At 43.3% G+C, this 12152-nt stretch overlaps 1 protein-coding gene across 2 annotated transcripts in view; it reads left to right on the top strand.

Annotated features, from left to right (window-relative positions):
• Nucleotides 1-517: 517 nt before the first annotated feature.
• Nucleotides 518-12152, top strand: part of heph (polypyrimidine tract-binding protein 1 heph) — a 334912-nt gene continuing 323277 nt past the window's right edge. For both annotated transcript variants that reach the window (XM_080276227.1, XM_080276228.1), the window contains exon 1: nucleotides 518-600. In XM_080276227.1, coding sequence (XP_080132353.1) covers nucleotides 590-600 — 11 coding nt within the window. In that variant the 5' untranslated portion in view covers nucleotides 518-589. The remainder of the gene's footprint in view (nucleotides 601-12152) is intronic.

Raw genomic sequence — 12152 nt, forward strand, 5'->3', positions numbered from 1 at the left:
GTGTGAACATTTGCAGACTATAATACAGAAGCACCAGAGATTTTGACTTTTAATGGAACACACCATCATCTTATCGGGATGGGCTATAATGATTACTCAGTTGTGTTTGCAAATATTGCTTCATGCTATAATGAATATAACATATGCAGAACTTTACAATATTACTTAACTCCTGAGCAGTTGTCCTATATCAAAAATAGTGTATAGATGATTCTAGCAAGTCATAATACTCTGCACGACTGATGTATTGATTCCTTGAGACGGACACTAATATTGTCTGTTAAATATATATCTTAATTTCTTACGTACGTAAGGTTGTCTCAGGGGAATTGAAAATGAGCTGTGGGTTATTCTACATCGCCGTTAAGATAGTTAAACGGATGCGCTGATCATCTTCCCTTTGTCACATGAAGTTTGAAAATCGCGGGATGTCTGGTAGGCAAGATGGCGGCGGCGTTAGTGAGGCGACAGGCGGCGCTGGTGGCGGCGTACTGCCCGCCATATTGTGTTAGCCACTTGTTGTTTTCACAGGCCGTGCGCTGTCTGCCGTGTTTTGTGCAACCTTTCTTCCTGCTTATAACAAACAGCGATGATGAACGGGTGAGTAGTTTGCATGTAATAACTTGTAGATATGTTTGAGTATGGTATTAGAGGAGTTGGAGTCTTTCTTCGGGCAAAAATTTGATGTAAGTGGGAGAGGAGTTGAGCGTGGTGGAGCGCGGGAACAACGGCCCCTGTCTCGTCATCAAGCACATATTCCTTGCATGGCGTCATTTCTTACTGCGGCCACCAGGTAGCATACACGTTGGCATGTCCTCTAGGATTGACGTAGTGGTAGTTATGGTCATCCTCAGTGTAAGAATAAATTATAATCCAAACCATGATAGACAAGGGTGTTGCCCCGACCTGAAAACTTATGGCAGCCGACAAGCCCCAGTAGGAATGGCGGAGGTGAGCCACGCGCCGCTTCCCTGACCAGGATGCTCCACGCCAACCCCCATGATAATTGCGATGATTTTAGGAATAAGGGGATCTTTGTTAATTACTTGCGTCGGTTGTTTTCATGGCTTATTTTACGAAATATTATTAGTAGGCGTGGCCAGGTGCGTGTGTACCCCATGCAGGCTATGATGACTGGCGGGGGGAAGGGAGGGTTGACGGGGGGAGACTGAGGGGAGAATAAGGATACACCAGGACTGATCTTGCATAAGACATAATTGGTTACTTGTTTACTGGGAGGGAAATAGGTGTAGGAAGAGTCCTGTACCACTGGTAGGGGCCCTTGCTTTGTTTGGGATGAGATATTGCCTAAATTTGCTGGATATTCCTGTTAAGACAAACTTTGTGAAGCAGCAGTTTTCAGACAACCCGATTTGAAATTTAGTGTAGGTTGTTTAGTGTTTGATTTTGGAAAATGCAGTAAAACCTGTGGGTGCTGCTTTGTTGCTGTTTCAAAGGATTGGTTTTGTGTGTGATGACTTGCTTAGGAAATTATATGCTAGTAGTTGTAACTACCTAGTTGACCTAGGGTCACGTCAGCCTAGCAGCTCCAGTGTATGTGTAAAGGTTTGACTGCATTTTTTTTTTTTTTTTTTTTTTTTTTTCTGAATACAGTACAGTACTGAAAATGAATATGGGTACTGTTGCTTAGCATACCCAGTAGTATATTTACCAGAATAAGTTTCTTGTTGAAAGATGTGGGACTTTTTGTGATGAATTTTTCTAATTGTGTCAATAGGCCCCTGTATTAATTTCTAGTATTTCCCCCTAGTTTTTGTAGTTCATGTAAGTTACTGTTACTCTTGTATCAGCATGCACCAGTTCAGTGTGGTATCTCAAATAGCAAGGCACTGTACTAAAGCAGATGTAGAAATATACACCATAGCAATATTTTTCACTACTTAAGAATAGGAGGCTACTGTACAGTACTTATTAAATCAAGTGGTGGCAGCAGCCAGAGAAGAGTAAAAATGTATTACAGTTTGATAAGGTTGTTTGGAATCATACAGTAACACCCATGTGAGTGGAAGCTGCTTCTGTATGCAGTAAGTCATCTGGCAGTAGCTGGAACATGATAGGGTAGTAGCGAGTTATGCCTTTGAAAAATATTGTCTATTCTATCTATCTATCTATAGCCCGACGCCCTAATCCCGCAAAGGGTGGCCGCAGACAAAACGCCTCCAAGTCACTCTGTCACCCACCATTTGACTCCCCTCCCCCCAACTCACCCCCCCCCTCCCTCATATTGTACTTACAGTAATATGGCATCAGAGGATTGTTCAGGGTTTAGTCGGAGTTTCAGACTGATTGTCTGCCCTAGGTTTTCAAGACAAATATGAATAATCTTGAATAACCAAGTTACATAATTTTGCATTGATTTATATTGTATGTAATACTGTATTGTTAATACTGTACTGGTAGCTTAGCAGATGCAGTTGTCTGTAGAAGGTGTGGTGAGAATAGTTGAAAATTATCAAGTTAAGAGGTCACTGCATGATGGTATTGTGATCCCTACCCTGACGTATGGAAGCGAGGCGTGGACCTTGCAAGAGGGGAACAAGTCAAGAGTGAGAGCAGTGGAAATGAGTTACTTGAGAGGAGCATGTGGAGTGACGTGGAGGGACAGGTTGACGAATGAAGAAGTGAAGGAACATTGTGGGGTAGATGTGGATGTGGTTGAAAAGATTAGGAGAAATACACTGAGGTGGTTTGGACATGTGGAGAGAATGGAGAATGAAAGACTGACTAAGAGGGTGTATGTAGGTGAGGTGGAGGGAGGGAGAGGGAGGGGTAGACTGAGGATGAGGTGGAGGGAGGGAGTTGAGAGGTATATGAGGGAGGGGGGGGGTGAGTTGGGAGGAGGGGAGTCAAATGGTGGGTGACAGAGTGACTTGGAGGCGTTTTGTCTGCGGCCACCCTTTGCGGGATTAGGGCGTCGGGCTATAGATAGATAGATGTCTTAGTTTTGTCTGAATATTGATCTCTCAGCATGGAAGCTATTATTATGATAACCAACTCAACTTTGCACAGCATTTCCATAGGATGCTCCTGGCCTCCCAGTTAGTAGATTTGGAAAAAGCATTGGAAGGTTTTTAGTTAGGCTAAAAGCTGCTTAAAATTTGTTTAAGGCTAACACACTGGAAAGTTTTTTTTTTTTTTTTGTGCTAAGTTTCTACCTATCACCAGACGCCATAATCCCGTAAGGGGTGGCCACAAACAAATCGCCTTCATGTTGTCCTGTCCCCCACCATTTCACTGCTCTGCTTCCATCTCACCCCCCCCCCTCTCTCTCTCTCTCTCATATACCTCTCCATTCCATCCCTCCATCCCATCCTATGCTAAGTGTTCTGTGAAAATTTAACTGAAGGATTTTGGTACTCATACTCAGGGTCATGACCACTCTGTGCTTGCCTTAGTTGTTTTGCTTTTTTTACTCCTTTAGGCAGGGAGGCGGTGGCTGAATCGGTTGAGAGGCGGCCTTCGGTCCTAATGGACCCAGGATCGAATCCTGGCTGGGGCAGGAAACAGTTTAAGGATTTGAATTTCCTAAACAAAGCAGACTTTCCTGGTCTACCAGATGACCTGCCGACATGTCGTAAAAATACCCCCGCTAATACCAATACACCAATCCTGTATGAGACAGCCCTAGCATGTATTCAATATTGATGGTGGGTGTTAGCACTGAAGTGGGGACATGTGGAGGTGTAGGAGGGCTACTGGGCCTCAGAAAGGGTCACTGTCCCCGAGAAATAGGCCCTGAAGCCTTTGCCCAGAGTCGGACACATTAAAAAAAAAAAAAAAAAAAAAACTGTCATACCCTGCAGATCATTTAAATAATCGAGCTACATTCACTGGAACTTCAATTAAATTTACATTATTCCAATGAAATTAGCAAAAGATTTTGATGCAGGTTGCAAAGAAGTGCTGTGTACATTAAATTATAAAAGATTTCAATACAGGTTGCAAAGAAGTGTTGTGGAGAGGTTGGAGAAATGTTATACAAGTTTTTCATACTACCGTTGAACAATAGAAAATAAACTACAAAAGGAAAATCTCAACCCTTGCCAAGCTGCAGGCCTCATAAGGTACAAGGAATAGCTGCTTACGCCAAAGCTGCAAGCCTTGTATAAGGTACAATTTACATTAATTATAAAACCGTCAATTTGGGGAGGGGTAAATACCTTACAGACCAGCAAGGTTAAGGTTGATCAGCTAATAAAGATATAATATGGTACTGTTGGTAGACATCAGTAGTGTGGTATTGTACTTATTAAATTGCCTTAGTATGTAAATATTTTACCTGGGAGAAAATTGGGTTTATAACGCTATCGTACTGTTTATAACAACATACTGTATACATACAATTAAATCAACACATGATTCATAGATATGCAGATAACCACAAGGAAAAGGAAACTCAAAATACCCTGAGCTCTTTCGTGTATTCACATCTTCGGGGGAGAGCAATTTATACACACACATATATATATATATATATATATACTGGTATATTTTTTTTTGTGAGGAAGGAGGAGCCAAAGGCAACGAGCCTGCAAAACTGTTCCTTCCAAGAGAAAATCAAAATACAAGAGAGAGCCAAATTCAAGATCCGATCATTATATGGTATATACAGTATATTCAGTAGTACCTTGATTATCCGGATATCCATTATCCAGATGCTGTGATCTGGCAGTTCGCAACCAGTATTCATACATTTTTTCCATTTTATCCGGGCAAAATGTTTGCATCCAGGTGGAAATTATGGCTACGAGAGCATTTTAGCAAGGCAAGGCCTTTTTTTTTCTTCTTCTTTTTTTCTTTTTTCCACCATTGGTGATTGCTTGTATGTTGGTGATGGGTCTGCTAGACCATGGTAATTTCTTGGCTCAGGTTTATTGGTCTTCTTGACCAAATACAGTAGCGTAAAACACCAGGAATAAGTGTTGTACAATGTGCTGTATTTGCCTTTTACAATGGCTTTCAACGTTAGGGTATGTACAAAGGGGAGGGGGGTAGAAAAGTTCATTATCCAGATGGATCCACTATCCAGACATGTCTTTGGCTCTAATATGTTGGATAATTGAGGGATTACTGTATGCGCAGTATATATCACCCATGGGGATGAGGGTGGGTTCATGGAATGTGGGAAGTTTGAGGGGAAGAGCAGGGGAAGTCGCTGAGGCATTCAGTAGGAGGTGGGTGGATGTGGCATGTTTGCAGGAAGTCCGGTACAGGGGTGGATCAGCCAGAAAGATTGTTGGGAAGGACTGTTGCTATAAGTTGTTTTGGCAGGGGGGGACAGACGGATATGGAGGTGTTGGTGTGATGGTTGCGGAGAAATGGGTGGAATATGTTATGAATGTTTTGAGAGTAAGCGATAGGATATTGGTAGTGAAAATTCTGTTGGGAAGAAAGATAGCTGTGATTATATCGGCATATGCTCCACAGGCAGGATTGGATGAATCAGAGAAAGATAGATTCTGGGATGATTTATTACGTGTAGTGGGTGGTATGCGGGATGATGAGATAGTGATTTTGGGAGGGGACTTAAATGGTCATGTAGGTGAAGCAGCACAAGGTTATGAAGGAGTGCATGGGGGATGTGCTTATGGTCTAAGGAATGCAGAAGGGGAAAGGATACTCGAGTTTGGGGAGGCAACGGACATGATTGTGTGCAACACATATTTTAGGAAAAGAGACAGTAGGTTAATTACGTATAAGTCTGGGGGAAATAGCAGTCAGATAGATTATTTTCTGGTTAGGAGGGCCGATAGGAGGTTAGTGAGGGATGTTAAAGTTATAGGAAGTGAGGAGTGTGTGCAGCAGCACAAACTATTGATTTGTGATATGGTGCTTAAAGAACAAGTGATGAAAAAGAGGACTTATGTACCTAGGAGGAAAATATGGAAGCTGAAAAACCAAGTAGTAAGGGATGCCTTCTATAGCGAGTTGAGGAGAGTGGTGGCTGAACAGGGAGCTGTAGACAGAGGCGTTAATGAACAGTACAGAGCCCTCAAGAACAATTTCTTGAGAGTTACTGATGTAACATGCGGCTGGACAAGAGGACCACCAAGACATAATGTAACTTGGTGGTGGGATGAGGGTGTAGAAGCTGCAATTAAGAAGAAAAGAAGGCTTTTCCGGGGAATGGAAGAAGGGTGGTAGCAAAGAGGAATATTTGGCTGCCAAGCGTAGGGCTAGGAGAGAGGTATACAGGGCAAAGTCTGAGTCACAGAGACAATTACTTGATAACCTAAATCATGGGGAAAGGAAAAATATATTTAGGGTGGCAGGTCAGATGAAGAGGGATAATCGGGATATCATAGGTGAGCAGTGTGTGAAGAATGATGAAGGAAGGGTAGTGGTGAACAGTGAGGATATTAAAGATGCATGGAGAGAGCATTATAACCGGTCGTTGAATGAGGAGTTTGACTGGGACAGGGAAGGTTTGGAGCCAGCAGATCCAGTGTCTGGCCCTTGGCCTTTGATTGATACTGCTACTGTGAATGAGGCAATAGGCAGGATGAGGGTGGGGAAGGCAGCAGGTGTGTCTGGGTTGACTGCCGAAATGTTGAAGGCCTCAGGCGATATAGGGGTGAGTTTAGTCACTGACCTGATAAATAGGATTATTTATGAGTGTGTTGTCCCAGATGATTGGCTGAAGAGTGTAATTGTAAATGTGTATAAAGGGAAGGGTGATGCCCTGGAAAGAGGAAATTATAGAGGTATAAAGCTTTTAGATCAGATAATGAAGGTAATGGAGAGAGTTTTAGAAGGTATGATTAGAGAAAGAGTGAATATTGATGAGATGCAGTTTGGGTTTATGCCAGGTAGGGGGACCACTGATGCCATATTCATTGTTCAACAGCTTCAGGAAAAATATATTGGTAGGAGAAGGGATCTTTATTTTGTTTTTGTTGATTTGGAAAAGGCCTTTGACAGGGTCCCTAGAGAGGTGGTGAAGTGGGCAATGAGAAAGCTTGGCTTGGAGGAGTGGCTGGTTAGGGTGGTTATGGCCATGTATGTGGGTGCTCACACCCAGGTGAGAGTGAATGGAGATTTGAGTGATGAGTTTTCCGTGAATGTTGGTGTGCATCAGGGGTCAGTCTTGAGTCCCATGTTGTTTATCATGGTACTTGAAGCCCTTTCACATGACTTTAGAAACGGACTCCCGTGGGAGTTGTTGTATGCTGATGATTTGGTGTTGATTGCAGAGAATGAAAGGGAGGCGGAGGAAAGGTTTAGGAAGTGGAGAGATGGTATGGGGCAAAAGGGTTTAAGGGTAAATGCAGATAAAACAAAATTGATGATATCTAGGGTTGGTGGCGGTACTGTCAAAGACGAGGGAGAGTGGCCATGTGCAGTTTGCCACAAGGGCGTGGGAAGTAATTCCATCTTGTGCAGTGTGTGTGATAAATGGGTGCATAAGAGATGTAGTGGTATCAGAGGTAGACTGCGAGATAATGCTGATTTTATGTGTACGGCGTGCCAGGGTGAGCAGGTGGAGATCGTCAGACGTGAAAGGATTGAACTTGCTGGTGAATCTCTTGAGTGTGTGGAAGAGCTTTGTTATTTGGGAGACATGTTGTGTGCTGGAGGTGGGGCTGGAGCTAGCTCTGTGGCTAGGGTGAGAAGTGGTTGGAAGAAGTTCAGGGAGCTCTTGCCTCTCCTGACATTGAGAGGGCTCTCCCTACGTGCTAAGGGGTCTTTGTATGCAGCATGTGTTAGGAGTGTAATGCTGTATGGTAGTGAGACCTGGGCAGTGAAGGAGGAAGGACATTATGGCTCAGACGTACTGAAATGACAATGATTAGGTGGATGTGCAGTGCGTCCCTGCGTCCAAGGCCTGGAGTTGTTGGGTTTACAATGGAAGAGTTGAGAGGTAGGATGGAACTGGAGTGTATTGGTGTTGTGATGAGGCGAGGTAGATTGAGGTGGTTTGGACATGTGGAGAGGATGGGGGATGATAATTGGGTGAGGAAGGTGAGAAGTGTTAATATTGGGGGTGGGGTTGTGAGGGGTAGACCGAGAAAGACATGGGACGAGGTCATTAAGTGTGACCTTAGGGTTAAGGGACTGAACAGGGAGGCTGCAATGGATCGTGCAGCGTGGAGAGCCGCCATTAGGTGACCAAGGCCGACACATGCAAGCATGTTGGAGCCTTTAAAAACGAAACGAAACGAAACGAGTATATATCATTTGTGTCTAGGCATAGGCTTCACAGTCAGCTCCCATGGCCCAGTAGTCCTCGTGTATTCAATGTCACCACTTCAGCACTAACACCCACCTTCCGTATTGAATACCTGCTAGGGCTGTCTTGTACAGGACTGGTGTATTGGTATTAGTGGGGGTATTTTTATGACATTGGAGGGTCTTATGGTAGCTCAGTAAAGTCTGCTTTAATGAAATTCAAATCCTTAAACTGTACCCTGCCCTTGTCGGGATTTGAACCTGTGTGGAGGGATGGGGTGGAGAGGTATATGAGAGAGGGGGGTGTGAGTTGGGAGCAGGGCAGTGAAATGGCGGGGGACAGGGCGACTTGGAGGCGATTTGTTTGTGGCCACCCCAAATGGGATTGAGGCGTCTGGCAATAGATAGATAGTCTGTTATACTGCAGGCCACCTCTCTACTGATTCGGCCACTGCCTCTCCTATGTGGTTACTTTATAAAGTGGGAAATCATATACAGCAAGCTTGTCATTAATACCACATTTTTGTACTGGCTTATTTTGATAAGCTACCCACACTTTGAAAACTAAGATGGTTATGATTCATATGCTGCCACCGTTTATTTATACATGCCTTATAGATGTGGTATATAATGTCCAGTTGGTTAGCATACAAAATCTGATGACCCCTTCATCCCAAGATCTTATTTGTGTAGTTGCCAGATCCCCCCCCCCCTTTTTTTTTTTTTTTTTTTTTTTTTTAAACATAGGGGTAACCTCAAACTTGGATGATTAGATATAGCTCTAAATAATTTTTTTCTCTGCTTTTGTTGAATAAATTCATATTGTTGTTGCGGGAATAACATACAAAAGATTCCTTGGCATTGTTAAAGGTAGACAAGACTACGGAAAGTACTTATGTAACCATTTGTCGTGAAACAAAAATTATCGGGGGGGCAAGGGGTCTGAGCAGTGAGACAGAGCATCAAGGTGTTTAGCTACAGATCATGCATTTAAAGTTGACAATGATTCCATGGTAATTGGATGGTAAAAGAAATGGTGCAATGAGTGTTGTGATTATACTGTATATTATAAAATGGCATACAAAGGAAAACTTTTTCTATCTATCTATAGCACGACGCCCTAATCCCGCAAAGGGTGGCCGCTGACAAAATGCCTCCAAGTTGCTCTGTCACCCACCATTTGACTGCCCTCCCCCCAACTCACTCCCCTCTCCCTCATATACCTCTCAACTCCATTGCTCCACCTCATCCTCAGTCTACCCCTCCCTCTCCCTCCCTCCACCTCACGTACATCACCCTCTTAGTCAATCTTTCATTCTCCACATGTCCAAACCACCTCAGTGTATTCCTCCTGATCTTCTCAACCACATCCACCCCACAACGTTCCTTCACGTCTTCATTCGTCAACCTGTCCCTCCATGTCACTCCACATGCTTCTCTCAAGCAACTCATTTCCACTGCTCTCACTCTTGACTTTTTGGGTCTCAATAATATGTAGACCAATATCACTATGGAACAGTGAGAAAGCACTGGAACTTTGATTTTAACCTGTGACCGTGATGATCACCAAAATTGAACTGCTTGTTCCCATCCTCGCACAGTGTATGGATGTGCATGTGGGCATCCATGAGGTTATGTTATGCGATGAACTTTTGATCTTGATCTGCCTCAAAGTTCAGTAAAGTTCAGTTGCTAGTACTTCATGCCCCTACACAGTGTATGTGCTAAGTTTGGTCCATATTAGATCAGGCATCCTTGAGGATATGTCATATCTGGAACTCGTGACCTCGATGTTTGATCTGCATCAAAATCGAATCATGTCGTCCCATACTCACAATGTATGTGACAAGTTTGTTCCAAATTAAAGCAGACAGACTGACAAATGAGGAAGTGAAGGAGCATTGTGGTGTGGATTTGGATGTGATAGAAAGCCTTAGGAGAAATACGTTGAGATGGTTTGGCCATGTGGAGAGGATGGAGAGCAAGAGACTTAACAAGGAGAGTGTATGCGAGTGAGGTGGAGGGGGGGAGAGGGAGGGGGAGGGGGAGTCTGAGGATAAGATGGAGGGATGGAGCAGAGAGGTATACGAGAGATGGGGGTGTGAGCTGGGGGCAAGGCAGTGAAATGGCGGACAGGGTGGCATGGAGATAATTTGTTTGTGTCCACCCGTCGTGGGATTGAGGTGTCTAGCAATAGATAGATAGCATTCGTGAAATATTTTAAAATATAGTACACCTAGAAACTGACCCTGTCACAGGAGATTGCCTTTGGCATTGCTGGTTATTGAATAGTTACATTGTAAACAATACTTTATATATCTAAACTCAATCTGGTGCTGCCAGCTTAGCTCTGTTAAAGCAGTATCTGACAAAATTATGCAATATCTGGCATCGATATGTATCAACTGACTCACAAATGGTAGCTGACCAGTGCTCTATAACAGTTTGTTATCATTATTGTACAGTATTTTATGCTGTAGGTGGTAGGTGGTGGTGACCATCATCCACTCACTCAATGTACTGCTGCCTACTTCTTCCTTAGCCTTTATCATTCTTTTTCTGTGCATGTCCTCCTCTCTTCCTATTTCTCCCATTTTTCCTGTCACTTCTTATTGCTTTTCTATCCTTTACAGGTGGTTTTACATTGAATGACAAGCCAAATGGTTTCCAGTAAGCCAAGAAATCATTTACAACGCTGGGTGGTAACCATATAACCAAACCATACATGGTACCTACGTGTCAACAAGTGCCTTTGCCCGTAAAACAACTAACTCAGACTCAAATGGCCACCCCTTATGAATTATGGCGTCTGGCAGTAGATAGATAGATACATTTTATGCTTAATGTTCATCATTTACTTATGGAAAGGTTTCTAAGATAGAGGATTAAGACGGGTAGTAACGCAGTATCCAGCTTGATGCAATATTGAGTCGATGGGGGGGGTACTATGCAACATCTGGCATTTTGCAATACAATATTCGTCGTAGGGCTTGACTGAATTACGCTGGATAGTTGAGAGTTTACTGTTATATTTTCACGTTCATCCAGCTTATGCAGGAAAAACCAGTAGATCTACATAATTGCACATACTTAGGGACATTTTAAGCAGGGCTGTGGAGTTGGTACCCAAAACACTCAGCTCTGACTCCGACTTCTTGATTTCTTGTGTGTCCGACTCAGACTCTGACCCCTTAGACTTTTGCTATAATAAATTTGCCATGATGAGCCTGCACTGATATGCACATGCTTAAAATTCGCACCGTGCAGCATACAGGCACCGGCAGATGCTTCCATGTTACTTTATACTTAACCATTTCGTTCCTAGTACTTTTGTATTAAAAAACTTACTTCTGGATTCTAGAAACAAGAAATTATCTAGACACGTTCTCTCGGTGGGAATCTGCTGATCGTCGTGTGTTTTACATTCTGTTCTTGTCCTTGTGTCAGCAGATGGCAGCACCTATGTTTATTTTTAGCATAAACAGCAGGAGAAAACAAACATTTAAATAAAATGTGGAAAATAAGAGAAAAGAAAAAAAGAACTGCAGCATCAACAAGAAATAAAACCAGAGCTGTTGTTTGAAAGGCGGTAGCTCCACATTACATCTACAGTGCTCGTCAGAAGTATGGAGCGCCCTGCGTCCCTCCTGAGAAACAAACCTTTCAACATTGAAAAAACATAAAAATAATGCATTTTATTTACCTTTAGTGCTTTGTAGGGTAGCCTTTACGTTTCTTCACGGACCTGAGACGTCTTGGAAGTGAAAGGGCGAGGCTCCTGAGGTGCTGGAGCGGTATTTTGTCCCAGGAGTCACGAATGGCGGCTTCCAGCTTAGGCAGAGAGCTCACGTCCTTCCCTTGGAGACTCTTCTTTACGAGGTACCAAAGGTTTTCAATCGGGTTGAGGTCTGGGCTATTTCCTGGCCAGTCTGTCATGAATGATACCTCGCAGTCACGAAGCC

The sequence above is a fragment of the Coenobita brevimanus genome, chromosome 64 (assembly GCF_032717465.1).
Source record: "Coenobita brevimanus isolate Jiangsu-jjx chromosome 64, ASM3271746v2, whole genome shotgun sequence".
In the NCBI taxonomy this organism is placed as follows: domain Eukaryota; kingdom Metazoa; phylum Arthropoda; class Malacostraca; order Decapoda; family Coenobitidae; genus Coenobita; species Coenobita brevimanus.